The 16,711-nt window shown below is 64.9% G+C and overlaps 1 protein-coding gene across 3 annotated transcripts in view; it reads left to right on the plus strand.

Annotated features, from left to right (window-relative positions):
* The window catches only part of SBF1 (SET binding factor 1), a 73,005-nt gene extending 57,320 nt beyond the window's left edge, over positions 1-15,685 (plus strand). Inside the window, exons 20-42 of one of the 3 annotated variants that reach the window (XM_059847660.1) lie at positions 85-257; positions 825-898; positions 984-1,179; positions 1,536-1,663; positions 1,954-2,129; positions 3,473-3,612; positions 3,902-4,109; positions 5,522-5,718; positions 7,349-7,486; positions 8,486-8,581; positions 8,986-9,063; positions 9,606-9,790; positions 10,301-10,477; positions 10,947-11,048; positions 11,122-11,307; positions 11,547-11,673; positions 11,750-11,880; positions 12,399-12,632; positions 12,731-12,841; positions 13,124-13,335; positions 13,464-13,551; positions 13,685-13,816; positions 13,924-15,685. In XM_059847660.1, the coding sequence (XP_059703643.1) occupies positions 85-257; positions 825-898; positions 984-1,179; positions 1,536-1,663; positions 1,954-2,129; positions 3,473-3,612; positions 3,902-4,109; positions 5,522-5,718; positions 7,349-7,486; positions 8,486-8,581; positions 8,986-9,063; positions 9,606-9,790; positions 10,301-10,477; positions 10,947-11,048; positions 11,122-11,307; positions 11,547-11,673; positions 11,750-11,880; positions 12,399-12,632; positions 12,731-12,841; positions 13,124-13,335; positions 13,464-13,551; positions 13,685-13,816; positions 13,924-14,022 (3,388 nt within the window). In that variant the 3' untranslated portion in view covers positions 14,023-15,685. The remainder of the gene's footprint in view (positions 1-84; positions 258-824; positions 899-983; positions 1,180-1,535; positions 1,664-1,953; positions 2,130-3,472; positions 3,613-3,901; positions 4,110-5,521; positions 5,719-7,348; positions 7,487-8,485; positions 8,582-8,985; positions 9,064-9,605; positions 9,791-10,300; positions 10,478-10,946; positions 11,049-11,121; positions 11,308-11,546; positions 11,674-11,749; positions 11,881-12,398; positions 12,633-12,730; positions 12,842-13,123; positions 13,336-13,463; positions 13,552-13,684; positions 13,817-13,923) is intronic. The other 2 variants (XM_059847661.1, XM_059847662.1) reach the window with 2 other exon arrangements.
* Positions 15,686-16,711: the final 1,026 nt, after the last annotated feature.

Raw genomic sequence — 16,711 nt, forward strand, 5'->3', positions numbered from 1 at the left:
GTGGGAGCTCTCCCAGGTCCGTGTGAGGAGTGGCCCCTGGCTGGGGCCGTCCTGGGCTGACCCTTGCCCGTTTCCCTCGGGAAGCATCGCGGGCAGCGTGGCCGAGAGCTACGACACCGAGAGCGGCTTCGAGGACGCTGAGAGCTCGGACGTGGCCAACTCCGTGGTGAGGTTCATCAACCGCTTCGTGGACAAGGTGTGCACCGAGAGCGGCGTCACCAACGAGCACCTCAAGGGGCTGCACGTCATGATCCCGGGTGAGGACACCGGAGTGGCCACGGGGATCCCACAGCGGGAGAGGGCAGGGTGGGATCTGGGGGGCAGAGTGGATTTGGGAAGGGCAGGGTGGGGTTTAAGCAGGATAGGGAGAGATTTGGGCAGGGTGCGATTCAAGTAAGGGAAACCAGGATTTGGGTAGGATAGAATGGGATTCAGGCAGGACAGGATGGGATTTGGGCAGGACAGGATGGGATTCAGGCAGGACAGGTGAGATTTGAGCAGGGACAGGATGGGATTTGGGCAGGGACAGGATGGGATTCAGGCAGGACAGGATGGGATTCAGGCAGGACAGGATGGGATTCAGGCAGGACAGGATGGGATTCAGGCAGGACAGGATGGGATTCAGGCAGGACAGGATGGGATTTGGGCAGGACAGGATGGGATTTGGACAGGACAGGATGGGATTCAGGCAGGACAGGATGGGATTTGGGCAGGGACAGGGTGGGATTCGGGCAGGGACAGGGTGGGATTCAGACAGGACAGGTGAGATTTGAGCAGGGACAGGGTGGGATTTGGGCAAGGCAGGACTCACCCCTGTCCCACAGACATCGTGCAGATGCACATTGAGACCCTGGATGCCGTGCACAGGGAGAGCAAGAGGCTTCCTCCCATCCAGAAGGTAGGGATGCCCTGCTGGGCTGGGAGCAGGGCCGGGGGGCTGTGAGACCCTTCCCACGGGCCTGAGCCCCCCGCTGTTCCCCCAGCCAAAGCTGCTGCGGCCCAACCTGCTGCTGGGGGAGGAGTGTGTGATGGAGGGGCTCCGCGTGTACCTGATGCCGGACGGGCGCGAGGAGGGGGCCGGGGGCAGCGTCGGGGGGCCCCCCCTGCTCCCCGCAGAGGGAGCCGTGTTCCTCACCACCTACAGGATCATCTTCAAGGGAACCCCCACCGACCCCCTGGGTGAGGGGCTGTGGCCTCAGGAGAGGGGGGCGGGCCCGGGGGCAGGGGAGAGGGTTGGGGATGCTTAGGGAGGAGGGAGCTGGTCAGTGGTCCCTGCAGGTCAAGGGGTTGGTTGGTCAGTGATCCCTGGGGAGCAGGGGGAGGCTTGGGGATCCCTGGGGATCAGGGAGCTGGTCAGTGATCCCAGGGGAGTAGGGTTGGTGAGCCCTGGGGGGCAGGGGTTGGTTGTTTCTGGCCCCTGTGTCCCATAGACCCCTGTCCATGGTAGGGCTGAGAATGAGGGTGGCCTGGGGTGGCCTGGCCCTGCCCGGGGCCGGGGCAGGGATGGAACTGACCCCTTCCTGTGCTGTGTCCAGTGGGGGAGCAGGTGGTGATCCGGTCCTTCCCCATCGCCTCGCTGACCAAAGAGAAGAAGATCAGTATCCAGGCCCAGGCGGATCAGTTCATCCAGGAGGGATTGCAGCTGCGCTCCTGCACATTCCAGGTGGGACCCCCTGCTGGGAGAGAGCTCCCAAACCTGCTGTGCACAAGGACACCCAGGAGCAGGAAAGGGAATGGGGCAGAGAAAGGGAATGGGGCAGAGGAAGAGAATGGGAGAGCAGAAAAAGGAATGGGGCAGGGGAAAGGGAATGGGAATGCAGGGAGAGGCAGGGCAGCCTCTCAGTCCAGCCTCTGCCCGTGGTGCTCCTGGGTGGATCCAAGCTCTGCCCTGATCCATGGGAAGGGCTGTCCCTGGCCTTACCCCACTGTCACCCCCCACCTGTGCCTCCCCAGCTGCTGAAGATTGCCTTTGACGAGGAGGTGGCCTCGGACAGCGCCGAGATCTTCCGGAAGCACCTGCACAAGCTGCGCTACCCCCAGCACGTGCGCGGCACCTTCGCCTTCACCGTGGGCCAGTCCCCCAAGCAGGCCATGCAGCCCAAAGCCAAGGAGAAGAACCCCTCGCTCAGGTACCTGTGCCAGGAGAGGGGATCACACCTGGGTGTGCCTCACCCCCTGGGACTCCCCCTCCTGTCCCTGCTCTGGCAGAGCTGCCGGGCTGGGGGCACTCCGGGAAGGGGACGGGGGAGCTGAGCCCTCCCTGCTCAGACCCATCCTGTGCAGGGTTTGTGTCGCTGGAGATCAGAGAATCCTTAGGCTTGGGAAAGCCCTGTGGGACAGTGACTGCAGCCATTCTCAGCACTGCCCGTGTTCCCAAGTGCCACGTCCACACAGCTCTGAAAGCCCTCCAGGGATGGGGACTCCACCCCTGTGCCAGGGCTGCACAGCCCTTTCCAGGAGGGAGTTCCCCAGTATCCACCCTGAGGCTCCCCTGGCCCAGCCCAAGGCCGTTCCCTCTGCTCCTGACCTTCTTCCCTGGAGCACAGCCCGACCTCCCCAGCTGTCCCCTCCTGGCAGGAGCTGTGGAGCCCAAAGAGCTGTGGATGTCCCGTCCTGCAGTGTCCCCAGCCCCACACAGTCACACTGGGAAGCACAGGTCACACTGGGAAGTGGAAATTTATTGCAGGAGCATCCCCTGCCTGAGGAGGTGTCCCCCACAGGAGGGGTTCCAGTGGCCTGGGTGGCCCAGGGACACAGTTCTGGGTGACTTGGGGACATGGCCCTGCAGTGCTGGGTGACTCAGGCACATTGTCCTGCAGTGCTGGGTGACTTGAGGACACATTATTCCTGCACTGGGTGACCTGAGGACACGGATTTTGCACAGGATGTCTCAGGGATGCAGTGCTGGGTGACTTGGGGACATGGTCCTGCAGTGCTGGGTGACTTAGGGATGCAGTGCTGCAGTGCTGGGTGACTTGGGGACATGGTCCTGCAGCACTGGGTGACACAGGGACATTATCCTGCAGCATTGGGTGACTTGGGGACACAGTCCTTCAGTGCTGAATGACTGGGTAGCATTGTCCTGCAGTGCTGGGTGACTTGGGGACATTGTCCCGCACCACTGGCTGCAGCCCTGAGCCAGGCTTGGCTGGCAATGGCCCTGCCGTGGATCCCCAGGTCCCTGTGCTGGATCCCTGTCCCTTGCTGTGATTTGGAGCCTCTCCTGGGATGAGCTGGAGCTCTGCCTTTGGCAGCTCTGATCCAGAGGGTGGGGTGCTGCCCCATCCCACCTCCCCAGCTCCCCAGATCCCTTGGGAGTGGCCGGTGCTGGGGCTCCTGCAGGGCCAAGTCGCTGGCAGGTGACACGTCTGCCCCTCCCGTGTGACAGTGACCGCCGGGGCTGAGGGCTGCTCCTGGCTCTGGCTGCCTGGGTGACAGCGTTGTCCCTCTGTGCCCTTGCCCGTGTGCCCAGGACACTGTCCAAGAACCTGGTGAAGAACGCCAAGAGGACGATTGGCCGGCAGTACGTGACCCGCAAGAAGTACACCCCTCCAGCCTGGGAGCAGCGGGGCAGCCAGCACTTCCCCGAGGACAACGAGGATGAGATCTCAGGTTGGGACCGCCCGGGGAGGCCAGGGAGCAGTGGCACCTGGGAGAAGTCCTGGTGTCCTCGTGGTGGGAGCAGGGTGGGAACATCTCCCGGTTCCCGGTGGCTGCTGGTGGTGGCCAGGCAGAGAGCCCAGCACGGAGGGAGGTCTTGGGCTGGCTGGAGAACCCCCAGGAGTCTGGTGGTGGTGACAGGTGGCAGCAGCAGGGTGGGCCATTGCTCCAAGCCATCCTCCTGCTGCCCCGGGACACGGCGTGTGCACCGAGGCGTCCCAGCCCCGCCGTGTCCCCGCAGTGTCCGAGGAGCTGGACAGGAGCACGCTGACGCCCAGCAGCACCATGAGGCCGTCGGAGAAGATGACCATGACGCACGTGGTGGAGCGCGCCTGCTGCCGGGACTACCAGCGCCTGGGGCTGGGCACGCTGAGCAGCAGCCTGACCCGCTCCAAGAACGAGCCCTTCCGCATCTCCACCGTCAACCGCATGTACGCCATCTGCCGCAGGTGAGCCGGCCCGCGGCGCCGATCCCTGCCGATCCCAGTGGATCCCTGCCGATCCCAGTGGATCCCTGCCGATCCCAGTGGATCCCAGTGGATCCCCGCGGAACCCAGTGGATCCCCGCGGAACCCAGTGGATCCCTGTGGATCCCCACGGATCCCTGTGGATCCCCAACGGTTCCTGCTGATCCCCGTGGATCCCTGCAGAACCCAGTGTATCCCTGCGGATCCCTGCAGAACCCAACGGATCCCCACGGATCCCTTTGGCTCTCTGCAGAACCCAGTGGATCCCCATGGATCCCTGTGGATCCCTGCAGAACCCAGTGGATCCCCGTCAATCCCGATGATCCCTGTGGATCCCTGCAGAACCCAGTGGATCCCTTTGGCTCCATGCAGCACCCAGTAGATCCCCACGGATCCCTGTGGATCCCTGCAGAACCCAGTGGATCCCTGTGGATCCCTGCAGAACCCAGTGGATCCCAGTCAATCACTGATGATCCCTGCTGATCCCTGCAGAACCCAGTGGATCCCAGTTGATCCCTGCCAATCCCTGCCGATCCCAGTGGATCCCTGCCAATCCCAGCGGATCCCAGTGGATCCCCTCTGATCCCTGCCAATCCCTGCCAATCCCTGCTGATCGCAGTGGATCCTTGCCAATCCCCGCTGATCCCTGCCGATCCCAGTAGATCCCTGCCAATCCCTGCTGATCCCTGCCGATCCCTGCCGATCCCTGCCGATCCCAGTGTCACCGGGACACCCAGAACCACCGGGATCAATAAAACCCTCCACTGGTGCCACATGGCTTTGTCCTTGGCCCTCCCAATCCCCGCCTGCAGCACCCCACCACTTTCTCACTTAGTGATGCATCTTCAGCCAACGTTCATTGCTTCCAAGTTCCCGATGCTCCTCAGTTGTCACCGTTCTGCCCTCTATTGATTGTTGACTTCTCGCTTCTCCTGATTAGTCTGAATTCTCCAGTGCTTTTATCATGTTTCTCCCACATGGGCAGTTTCCAGCACTGAGGCTGAAATGTCTTTGTGTGTGTTTCCTTTGTCTTCATTTACCCCATCGTGTCCTTGGATGACCATGAGTCCTGGTCACCCCATCGTGTCCTTGGATGACCATAAATCCTGGTCACCCCATTGTGTCCTTGGATGACCATGAGTCCTGGTCACTGCTTTGTGTCCTTGGGGGACATGAATTCTGGCTCCCAGGTGCCTGTAACTCCCTCGGGCTTTGCTGAGTGCAGCTTGTCAGGGTTGGTTTTACCCAACTCGGAGTGTGATGTAATGATCTGAGGAGCAAGCAGGTGTGTGGAGAAGGGTGATCAGTGCTGGCTCCAAGTGGGGCTCAGGATTAATGAAAGCACTAACAAAGCACTCAGGAGAGCCATGCCATCCCGGCGTTTGTGTCCACAGCTACCCCGGGCTGCTGATCGTGCCGCAGAGCATCCAGGACAACACCATCCAGCGGATCTCGCGCTGCTACCGCCAGAGCCGCTTCCCCGTGGTGTGCTGGAGGAACTCCCGCACCAAGGCCGTGCTCCTGCGCTCCGGGGGCCTCCACGGCAAGGGCGTCGTCGGCCTCTTCAAGTCCCAGAACGCCCCGACCCCAGGTGACCCTGCCTCCCTGGCTGGAACACGGAGCCGGGGCCGTGGGATCGCCCCTGGCTCCGGGCCGTGACACTCAGGGGTCCCCTGGCTCTGGGCAGTGACACTTGGGGGTCCCCTGGCTCAGGGTGGTGACACTCAGGGGTCCCCTGGCTCTGGGCAGTGACACTCAGGGGTCCCCTGGCTCTGGGCGGTGACACTCAGGGGTCCCCTGGCTCTGGGCAGTGACACTCAGGGGTCCCCTGGCTCTGGGCAGTGACACTCAGGGGTCCCCTGGCTCTGGGCCGTGACACTCAGGGGGCCCCTGGCTCCGGGCCGTGACACTCAGGGGTCCCCTGGCTCAGGGCTGTGACACTCAGGGGTCCCCTGGCGCTGGGCGGTGACACTCAGGGGTCTTCCTGGCTCTGGGCAGTGACACTCAGGGGTCCCCTGGCTCAGGGTGGTGACACTCAGGGGTCCCCTGGCTCCGGGCTGTGACACTCAGGGGTCCCCTGGCTCAGGGTGGTGACACTCAGGGGTCCCCTGGCTCAGGGTGGTGACACTCAGGGGTCCCCTGGCTCAGGGCAGTGACACTCAGGGGTCCCCTGGCTCAGGGCAGTGACACTCAGGGGTCCCCTGGCTCCGGGCTGTGACACTCAGGGGTCCCCTGGCTCTGAGCGGTGACACTCAGGGGTCCCCTGGCTCAGGGTGGTGACACTCAGGGGTCCCCTGGCTCAGGGCCGCGACTCTCAGGGGTCCCCTGGCTCTGGGCAGTGACACTCAGGGGTCCCCTGGCTCAGGGTGGTGACACTCAGGGGTCCCCTGGCTCTGGGCGGTGACACTCAGGGGTCCCCTGGCTCTGGGCAGTGACACTCAGGGGTCCCCTGGCTCAGGGTGGTGACACTTGGGGGTCCCCTGGCTCTGGGCGGTGACACTCAGGGGTCCCCTGGGTCAGGGTGGTGACACTCAGGGGTCCCCTGGCTCAGGGTGGTGACACTCAGGGGTTTTCCTGGCTCTGGGTGGTGACACTTGGGGGTCCCCTGGCTCTGGGTGGTGACACTCAGGGGTCCCCTGGCTCTGGGCGGTGACACTCAGGGGTCCCCTGGCTCCGGGCCATGACACTCAGGGGTCCCCTGGCTCTGGGCGGTGACACTCAGGGGTCCCCTGGCTCTGGGCAGTGACACTCAGGGGTCCCCTGGGTCAGGGCGGTGACACTCAGGGGTCCCCTGGCTCTGGGCGGTGACACTCAGGGGTCCCCTGGCTCTGGGCGGTGACACTCAGGGGTCCCCTGGCTCTGGGCAGTGACACTCAGGGGTCCCCTGGCTCAGGGCCGTGACACTCAGGGGTTTTCCTGGCTTGAGGCAGTGATACCTGGGGCTCTCCAGGATCCAGGCGGTGACACTTTGGGGTCTCCAGCTCTGTGTGGTGTGTTTGGGAGTCCCCTGGCCCTGGCAGGTGGCACTAAGGGGACTCCCCAGCTCAGGGAGGTGACACTCAGGTGTCTCCCTAGCTTAGTGCTGTGATACCTGGGGGTCTCCCCAGCTCCAGGCAGTGACACTCGGGGGTCTCCCAGCTCTGGGTGGTTGCCCTCAGAGGTCTTCTGATTCCGAGTAGTGACAGCCTGAGGTAGCCAGGTGACACTGGTGTCCCCTGCAGGCCCCTCGCAGGCAGACTCCACGAGCCTGGAGCAGGAGAAGTACCTGCAGGCTGTCATCAATTCCATGCCCCACTACTCGGACGCCGGCGGGCGCAACACCCTCAGCGGCTTCACCTCGGCCCACATGAGCAGTGCAGGTGAGGGGAGCACAGGGGAGGGGGCACACGTGGGCTCCTGCCAGCCCTGGCTCCTGCTCTGCATCCCAAGGGAGCTGCTCTCCGGGCTCCCGCTTCCCAGCAGGCAGCACAGCCTCTCCAGAGCTCCCAGCTCCAGCTGGGTCTCCCTGGCTGCGGGTGGGGATGGGCTTTGGGACATCTGGTGTCCCTGGAGCTGGCAGCACTGGGGATTTTGGGAATCCCAGTGTCCCTGGAGCTGGGAGCGCTGGGAGCCAAAGCCTGTGCTGGGATCTGGGCACTTTCTGGGGGCCACTGGGGACAGACCCTTCCCACCAGGATCTCAGCACTGCGTGTCCCCCATGCGTGGTGCTGGGGTCAGTCTGGGGACCCCCGGTAAGTCTGTGCCCAGCTGTCCCTTCCCAGCCAGACCTTCCCAACTGTCCCTTCCCAGCTGGCCCTTCCTGCAGGGCAGAACTCCAGCCTGCCCTGCCACACTCTGGTGCCATCCATGCTGTCCCAGTGCCATCTGTCCTGTCCTGGTGCCATCCATGCTGTCCCAGTGCCATCTGTCCTGTCCTGGTGCCATCCATGCCGTCCCAACATCCCACCCATCATCACTGTGGACACATCAGGGGCTGGGGGCTCTGGGGAGCCCAGGGGTCTCCCTGATCCTGAAGGCAGAGAACTTCCCAGCAGCCCCTCCAAGGCCTTGCCCCAGTGCGAGGGGACGTGTCCAGAGCACGGCAGGAGCAGGGGGCACAGCCTGGCTCTGAGGGTGGCACGGGTGACCTGGCAGGGCTGGCACAGGCTGGCCCCACCGTGGGCTGGGGGCCGAGCCCCCTCCTCCAGGGCTGCCCCGGGCTCTGGTTTTCCGTGGCTCCAGCTGGACGGTGCTTCCCGCGCTGGCTCCGCGCCCCCGGGGTTCTGCTTGCTGCCGCTTCCTCCCGGCCCTGCCCTGGCTCCGGCAGGGCCTCGGGAGCCCGCAGGGCCTCGGGAGCTGACCTTCTCTTGCTGCTGCAGATTTCTCCGACAAGAGGCAGCAGCCTAAGCTGGGATCGCTCATGAAGCAGGTGATGGGAGGGAAGGACGAAGGGCCTGGGACTTTGAGCCGCGGAGGTGAGGACGGGGCGGGGGCGCTGCCTGGGGGCCTCGCCGAGACCCCCAGCCCCGGGCAGCTCTCGTAGAGTAGATGCTTCTCTGGGGGGAGCAGGTGATCCCCTGGGGAGAGCAGGTGATCCCCTGGGGAGAGCAGGTGATCCCTTGGGAAGAGCAGGTGATCCCCTGGGAAGAGCAGGTGCTCCCCTGGGAAGAGCAGGTGATCCCCTGGGAAGAGCAGGTGATCCCTTGGGAAGAGCAGGTGCTCCCTTGGGGAGAGCAGGTGATCCCCTGAGCTGGAGCCGCAGCTGCAGCCTCAGGGAGGGAGGGAGGGTTGGGCCACATCCCGGCGCCATCGCCTCCATGCCATTCCCTGTCTGTGACTCGTGTCCCTTGCTGAGGTCCCTTTCGTCCTGTGCCCCCAGGGCTGGGTCACAGAGCCAGGGTCATCACCCTGTCCTCCCCCAAGTGCGCGTCGCCGAAGGGCCGCGAGACGCCCCGAGGTACGGAAGCGGCCGAGCCGGCCGGGTGTGACTGACCACTGTGACTGACCCCCCACTCACTCCCTCCCTCCCTGCCCCTCACCACTAATGCCCAGTAACCCCAGTAACCCCCCGAGCCCCCTGCTCCAGGTGTGCCACGGGCACGGTAAGTACCGGGCAGCCTCGCCAGGTTTGCTTTGGGCTCCTCGGCTCTGCGGCGGTGCCGGGGCGGGGCGCAGCTGGTGGCAGGGCTGTGGCACAGCGGGCACGGCTGTGGCGCACGTGGCAGGGCTGTGGTGCAGGTGGCAGGTCCCGGTGACGCTGGAGTGGGGTGTGACAGTGCCAGTGACAGACACGGAGCCGCCGGGGCCGGAATCCAGCGGGCAGGAATTCTTGCAGCGCCCAGAGGGAGAAGGATCCAAAGCAAACCTGGTGCCCAGCACCTCCCTGGCATGTGCCCCCCGGGCCGGGCTGCGGGGACAGCTCGGCCCCCCGGCTGGGGACGTGAGGCCGGCGCAGCCCCCGAGCCCCGGCCCCGCCCTGATCCGGCCCCGGTCCCGCAGGGAAGTGGGGCAGCATCCGGGCCAGCAGCCGCATGAGCAGCTACGCCCTGAACGTGGAGATCGGGTCCCGCCTGGCGGGGAAGGACCTGCTGGGGACACAGCACAACGGGACCCCCGCCGAGCCCTCCTTCCTGCGGCAGCACCGCGCCTCGCTCTACATCATCGGGGACAAGTCCCAGCTGAAGGTGACCCGCCCTGCACCACCACCTCGGGGGAGGGACGGAGCTGGGAAGGGGCTGGACCCCCAGGAGGGGCTGAGGGAGCTGGGCAGGGGCTGAGCCTGGAGCAAAGGAGGCTCAGGGGGACCTTGTGGCTCTGCACAAGTCCCTGCCAGGAGGGGACAGCCGGGGGGGTCGGGCTGTGCCCAGGGAACAGGGACAGGAGCAGAGGGAACGGCCTCAGGCTGGGCCAGGGGCGCTCAGGGTGGGCACCAGCAGGAATTTCCCCATGGAAGGGGACGTCAGACGTTGGCAGGGGCTGCCCAGGGAGCTTTGGGTTGCCCATCCCTGTTGGGATTCTAGAGCTGTGTGGATGTGGCACTTGGGGACAGGGTCAGTGGTGGCCTTGGCAGTTCTGGGGAACAGTTGGACTCCACAGTCTCCAAGGGCTTTTCCAGCCCAAGGAATTCCTGATCCCGAGGGTGGCAGTGGCTCAGGCCAGCCCAGGCCAGCCCAGGCCATGCTGTCCCTCCGCAGGGCGTGAAGCCGGACCCGCTGCAGCACTGGGAGGTGGTGCCCATCGAGGTGTTCGACGTGCGCCAGGTCAAGGCCAGCTTCAAGAAGCTGATGAAGGCCTGCGTGCCCGGCTGCCCCTCCAGCGACCCCAGCGTGGCCTACCTGCGCTCCCTGGAGGAGTCGGAGTGGCTGTCCCAGGTCAGCCACCCACAGCCCTCCCCTCCCCTGGGGGCTCTGCTGCGGCTCTGAGCGAGGGTGGGCTCCAGTGCCCTGTGCAGAGCAGCACTGGACACCCTGAGGACACACAGGGGTGTGTGGGGCAGGGATGGGACAATCCAGAGCTCAGCTCCGTGGTGCAGGACAGAGCTGCTGGCTGGGAATGCCAGGCAGGACCCACAGGATGCTCCGGAGGGGCTGGGACAGGGCAGTGCCAGGATGAGCCAGGGGCAGCAGCCCAGGGGATCTGGTCCAGTGTGGAGCTGTGGGAGGGATCCCACTCTAGTGGGGGTGAGGGTCCCCTGTCCCTGCTGCTGCTGCCGGGTCCGAGCACAGGGTGGTGGCCCCTGTGACCCCCGAGTGTGGCCTCGCTGCAGAGAAGGGGACGCTGCCCCCACACCCAGCCCAGGAACTCCCTGTGCCCCCCTCACTCCTGGGCCTGTCCTGGCAGATCCACAAGATCCTGCAGATCTCGGTGCTGGTGGTGGAGCTGCTGGACACGGGCTCGTCCGTGCTGGTCAGTCTGGAGGATGGCTGGGACATCACCACCCAGGTGAGGGCACGGCGCCGGCCGGGGGGCCCCGTGGCCGTCCCCCCACAGCCCCTGGAGCTCCCTGTCCCCGCAGGTGGTGTCCCTGGTGCAGCTCCTGTCCGACCCCTACTACCGGACGCTGGAGGGCTTCCGGCTGCTGGTGGAGAAGGAGTGGCTCTCCTTCGGCCACCGCTTCAGCCACCGCGGCGCCCAGACCCTGGCGGGGCAGAGCAGCGGCTTCGCCCCCATCTTCCTCCAGTTCCTGGACTGTGTGCACCAGGTGAGCCCTGGCACCTGGGCCAGGGGCCCCCGAGTGCCTGGCGGGACCCCCAAGTGACCGGGGGGGACCCCTGAGTGCCCCCCAGGCACACCCAAGTCCGTGAGTGTCCAGTGGGAACCCCAGCGCCCAGAGGGACCCCTCAGTGCCTCCTGGGACCCCCGAGTGTCCCCTGGGGCAGGCGGGAGGGCCCAGCCCAGCCCGTGTGCCTGGATCCCAGCCATCCCGGGGCTCTCCTGCAGATCCACCTGCAGTTCCCCATGGAGTTCGAGTTCAGCCAGTACTACCTGAAGTTCCTCAGCTACCACTACATTTCCAACCGCTTCCGGACATTCCTGCTGGACTCGGACTACGAGCGCATCGAGCTGGGTGAGCACGGCGTGCGGGGCCAGGGGTGGCACCTGCCCCTGCCCCCGTCACACCTGGTGTCCCCTCTGTCCCCCAGGGCTCCTGTACGAGGAGAAGGGCGAGAGGAAGGGCCAGCAGGTCTCCAAATCCATCTGGGATTACATCGACCGCCTCAACAAGAAAGCTCCCATCTTCTTCAACTACCTGTACGCACCTGAGGACGGGGAGGTGAGAGCTGGGGGCACCTGGAGGGGGGCTGGGAGCACCCCGGGATCCTCCCTGCAGGAGCAGCTGGAGCTGGGATTTGTCCCCTGGGAAGGGACCCCAGAGCCCCTCCAGTGCCACCCCTGCCATGGCAGGGACACCTCCCACTGTCCCAGCCTGCTCCAGCCCCAGTGTCCAGCCTGGCCTGGGACACTCCAGGGATGCAGGGGCAGCCCCAGCTGCTCTGGCAATTCCAGCCCAGGCAGGAATTCCTTATTGCCCAGATCCCATCCATGCCTGCCCTCTGGCACTGGGAGCCATTCCCTGGGTCCTGTCCCTGCAGGCCTTGTCCCCAGTCCCTCTGCAGCTCTCCTGGAGCCCCTCCAGGCCCTGCCAGGGGCTCTGAGCTCTCCCTGGAGCCTTCCCTTCTCCAGGCTGGACACTCCCAGCGCTCCATGTGGACACACTGTCCCCTTGGTCTGGCCGGGAATGTCCAGCCTGGCCCCGCTGCCCTTCCTGATCCGCCCCCGCCCCTCCCGCAGGTGCTGAGGCCGTACAGCAACATCTCCAACCTGAAGGTGTGGGATTATTACACGGAGGAGACGCTGTCCGAGGGCCCCCCGTACGACTGGGAGCTGGCGCAGGGGCAGCCGGAGCCGGCGGAGGAGCCGGATCGCCAGGACACGGCGGCCCCGCAGAGCAAGCGCCGCATCATCTGGCCCTGCTACGACAACCGCAGCCGCGTGGAGCCCGACGCCATCTCCAAACTGCTCGAGGTGGGCGTCCTGCCCCAGGCATGGCAGAGCCCCTGGACACGGACAGCGGCCCCAGGGGGTTTGTCCCCTCCGGGGCTGATGGTGGAATCCCCCCACAGGAATTGCACAACCTGGAGATGGAGCTGGGGCAGGTCCCGGAGCGCTGGAAGGACACGTGGGACAAGGTGAAAGCGTCCCAGCGCACAGAGGGGCGGCAGGAGGGCAACAGGGTAGGTGACAGGGGGTGACAGGGCTGTGCCAGGCACTGTCACAGGATGGGGCAGGGCGTGGCAGTGTGTGACAGGGTGTGGGTGTAGCTGTGGCAAGGGCTGTGATGGTGTGGCAGTGGCTGTGACAGGACTGTGACAGAGGTGTGACAGGGCGTGGCAGGCTGGTGCTGCTTCTGGGTGCTGCTGCTGCTGGTTCTGACCGTGGTTGTGGTGCTGGTTCTGGTGCTGCTGCTGCTGCTGGAGCTCAGCCCCAGCCCCCCTCACACTGTCCTTGTCCCGCAGACCCCCAGCTCCCTGCTGATGTCATCGGGGCTGTCCCACCACCGGCGCTCGCTGGGCGTGTACCTGCAGGAGAGCGGGGTGGGCTCCACGCTCAACCTCAGCCTGGACAGCGACACCAGCAGCACCTCCACCCCCTCCAGCGGGAAGCCCGGCGGCCGCCGCAGCACCTCCACCCTCTACAGCCAGTTCCAGATGTCCGAGAGCGAGAACAGGCAGGCGGGGCTGGGAATGGGCTGGGAATGGTGGCAGCAGGAGGGGGATCCTCCCTGGGGAGCAGGATGTGGGTCCCGGTGGGTTTCCATCCCTGACCCCGCTGTTCCGGCCCCTCCATGCCCCACAGATCCTACGAGGGATCTCTGTACAAGAAAGGCGCCTTCATGAAACCCTGGAAGTCTCGGTGGTTTGTGCTGGATAAAACCAAACATCAGGTACCGGTTGGGCCCTGGGGTCTGTCCTGTCCCTCTGTCCCATCCCATCCCATCCCATCCCATCCCATCCCATCCCATCCCAATCCCATCCCAATCCCATCCCTGCCCTGCCCTGAATGCAGCTCTCCCGCAGCTGCGGTACTACGACAGCCGGATGGACACGGAGTGCAAGGGCGTCATCGACCTGGCTGAGGTGGAGTCCATCACCCCGGGGACCCCCACCATGGGGGCCCCCAAGACGGTGGATGAGAAAGCTTTCTTCGACGTGAGTGTCCCCAGGGGCTGGCGCTGGCAGCTCCGCTCACTCCGGTCACTCCGGGCTCCGGAGCTGTCCCGGGCACAGCCCTCAGCCCCGCCTCTCTCTGCCCGCAGCTGAAGACGACGAAACGAGTTTACAATTTCTGCGCCCAGGACGTGCAGCTGGCCCAGCAGTGGATCGACCGCATCCAGAGCTGCCTGTCGGACGCGTGAGCCCGGCTCAGCGGAGCCGCAATTCCAGGCACGGCTGCCGGGCCCGCAGCGGGAGCAGAGGCAGCGCCGGGCTAGAGGCCGAGCCCGGGACTGAGGGAGAGGAGGAGCGGCCCTTCCTCCCGCCCACCGGGCAGGACGGGCGTGTCCGGGGTGGGGTGGCGCAGGGAGGGATTCCTCGCGTTGAAGCGGGCGGGGGCCCCATCCCGCCCCCGGCCCCGTCTGAGCCGTGTCGTGACCCCGTGTCCTCCGTGTGCCCCAGCCCCGCTCCAGCTCCCTGGGCAGGGGGTCCTGCGCCCCACACCCCCACCCCACACTGCTGGGGGAGGCAGAGCTGCCCCCTCGTCCTGCCCCTCATCCTGCCCCCCTGCATGTCTGCCAGAGCCCCCCGGAACCTGCCCTGCCCCTCCCGCCCTGGGAGTGAGTCCTGGGCTTCGCTCCCGTCCTGCTGGAGCCGGGACCTGCAGCTCGGGGGATGGCAGAGGGGACGGAGCCCTGCAGCTCAGGGGATGGCAGAGGGGACGGAGCCCTGCAGCTCAGGGGATGGCAGAGGGGACGGAGCCCTGCAGCTCAGGGGATGGCAGAGGGAGCCCTGCAGCTCAGGGGATGGCAGAGGGGATAGCACAGAGCACCGGGACCATCCCGTGTTGTGTCCCACCCTGGAGCCGCTCCCAGCTGTGCACAGGAACGGGAATGCTGGGAATGTGGGGATGCTGCAGGTGCTGGCTCCGTGTCCCTGGCGGGGTGGGGGGGGAACGTGGCCGTGGCCACGCTGCTCCCAGTGGGCAGGAGGCTCCTCGGGCTGTGTCCTGTGTCCTGCTGGGGTCCCTGTCCTGGCTGGGACAGTCTCTACCTCCAGGCTGGCTGTCCCGGGGGGCATATTCCCTGCGGGACGTGCCAAGTGCTGCAGCCTCCTGGGTGCCACTCTGTCCCCTCCTAGGAGTGGGGACGAAACCAGCCCTGGGATGAGGGTCCCCTCTGGCTGAAGCCACACAGGGCTGGGACAGGGCTGGGGCAGTGGCCCTGCAAGTGCCACCTGGTCTCTGCAGGGTCTCCTTTGCACAGGTCACATCCCCCCCCACCCTGGGCTCTCCTCCCTCCAACCCTCCCCAGGTGCCCCCTTTGTGCTCTGCCTGTGCCGAGCCCGGGGGGGCCCAGGGGAGCAGCTCCTGTCCCTGTCCCAGCCCCGCTGTCCCTGTCCCCGCTGTCCCCCTGCAGCTGCTGCCCCTCAGTGCTGGGGGTGGCTCTCGGTACCGAATTGGCTCCTGCAGCCCCCCGCCCCCGCACTGGTGTGAACTGGGGGTTCGGCGTGGGGGGCCCCAGAGGGCACCGTGGGGTCACAGCGGCCCCACTGCTGCCCGGGACCCCCCAGCACCCCCAGGACTGACCCCCCCAGCTCCGCCAGCCCCTCCACCCATCTTGTTTTTAAAGTCCAGCATTTTATTTCAGTGCAGAGCTCTTTGTACAGTCGTCCCGTTCCTCTGTACCACCCTGGCTGTGCAGGTGTAACACGGAGGTTTTGTAACTTACCTGAGCAGTTGTAGATTATTGAAGTTTCTGTACATTGTGTCAAACATGCAGAGTCCTTGTATTGTATTTGTGCCTAGAGGAAAAGGTTATTCTATAAAGAGAAAACTAACGGAATTTAATAAAAAAATTAATATGAGAGACGCTCCTTTTGCCTTGCTGAGCACAGGGACACAGGGCAGAGCCTCGGGCCAGCACAGGGCAGGCTCCGCTCCTGGGTCACAGGGCAGAGCTCCTGGGGGGCTCCTGGCACGGGAACCTCTGCACCACGCTGGGTCCGCTCTGTCCCACCCACTCCTGCTCTGCTCCCACCATTCCAACCCGACAGGAGCAGAGGGAACGGCCTCAGGCCGGGCCAGGGGAGCCTCACGGGGGCACCCGCAGGAATTTCCCCATGGAAAGGGGTCAGGCCTTGGCAGGGGCTGCCCAGGGAGCTTTGGAGTGCCCATCCCTGGAGGTGTCCAAGGAATACCTGGAGGTGGCACTCAGGGCTCTGGGCTGGGGACAAGGTGCTGGTCGGGCACAGCTGGGACTGGGAGGGCTTTTCCAGCCTCAGGGATTCCATGATTCCATCAGGAGTCCAGCCCCACTCCTGGCCCCGACCATCCCAGAGCCCCCTTGGGACCCTCGGCGTGTCCTGCAGCATGGAGGAACCCAGCACTGGCACGTGAATTTTGAGCTTTTATTGATAGTTGGAATTTACAGCCTAAAACTGACAACATAGAGAGATGCAGACTTTTTTTCCTTTTTCTTTTTTCTTTTTTTTTTCTTTTTTGGTCACTTTTTTACAAAAAAAAAAAACCAAAAACCAAAATAACCAAAAAAGCCACCAGCATCAGATTTACAATATAAAAGTTTTGACAGTAGAGAGACTAAAGTACATCTGGAATTACTCAGAAAAATAAACAGGGAAAAGGCAGTAATTTCAAATTTGTCCCTCATATTTACACATAATACACAGACATTGCTTACAAAGACCCGGATCCCAATTTAAGGGCAGTTGGCATCGTGAGAAGGCTCCCCCGGCATCGCCCTCGTGCCCGCCCGGGCCCCGGCGCCGCGCCGGGAGCGGATCCCGGGATCTCCCCGCGGCCCCTCCGTGGTTTTATTGCTTTGCGGGGCCGGTGGTTGTGGAGAAAGGCATCGAGTCCCGCCCGCCCGCTGC

Source organism: Haemorhous mexicanus, chromosome 5 (genome assembly GCF_027477595.1).
Source record: "Haemorhous mexicanus isolate bHaeMex1 chromosome 5, bHaeMex1.pri, whole genome shotgun sequence".
Lineage (NCBI taxonomy): Eukaryota > Metazoa > Chordata > Aves > Passeriformes > Fringillidae > Haemorhous > Haemorhous mexicanus.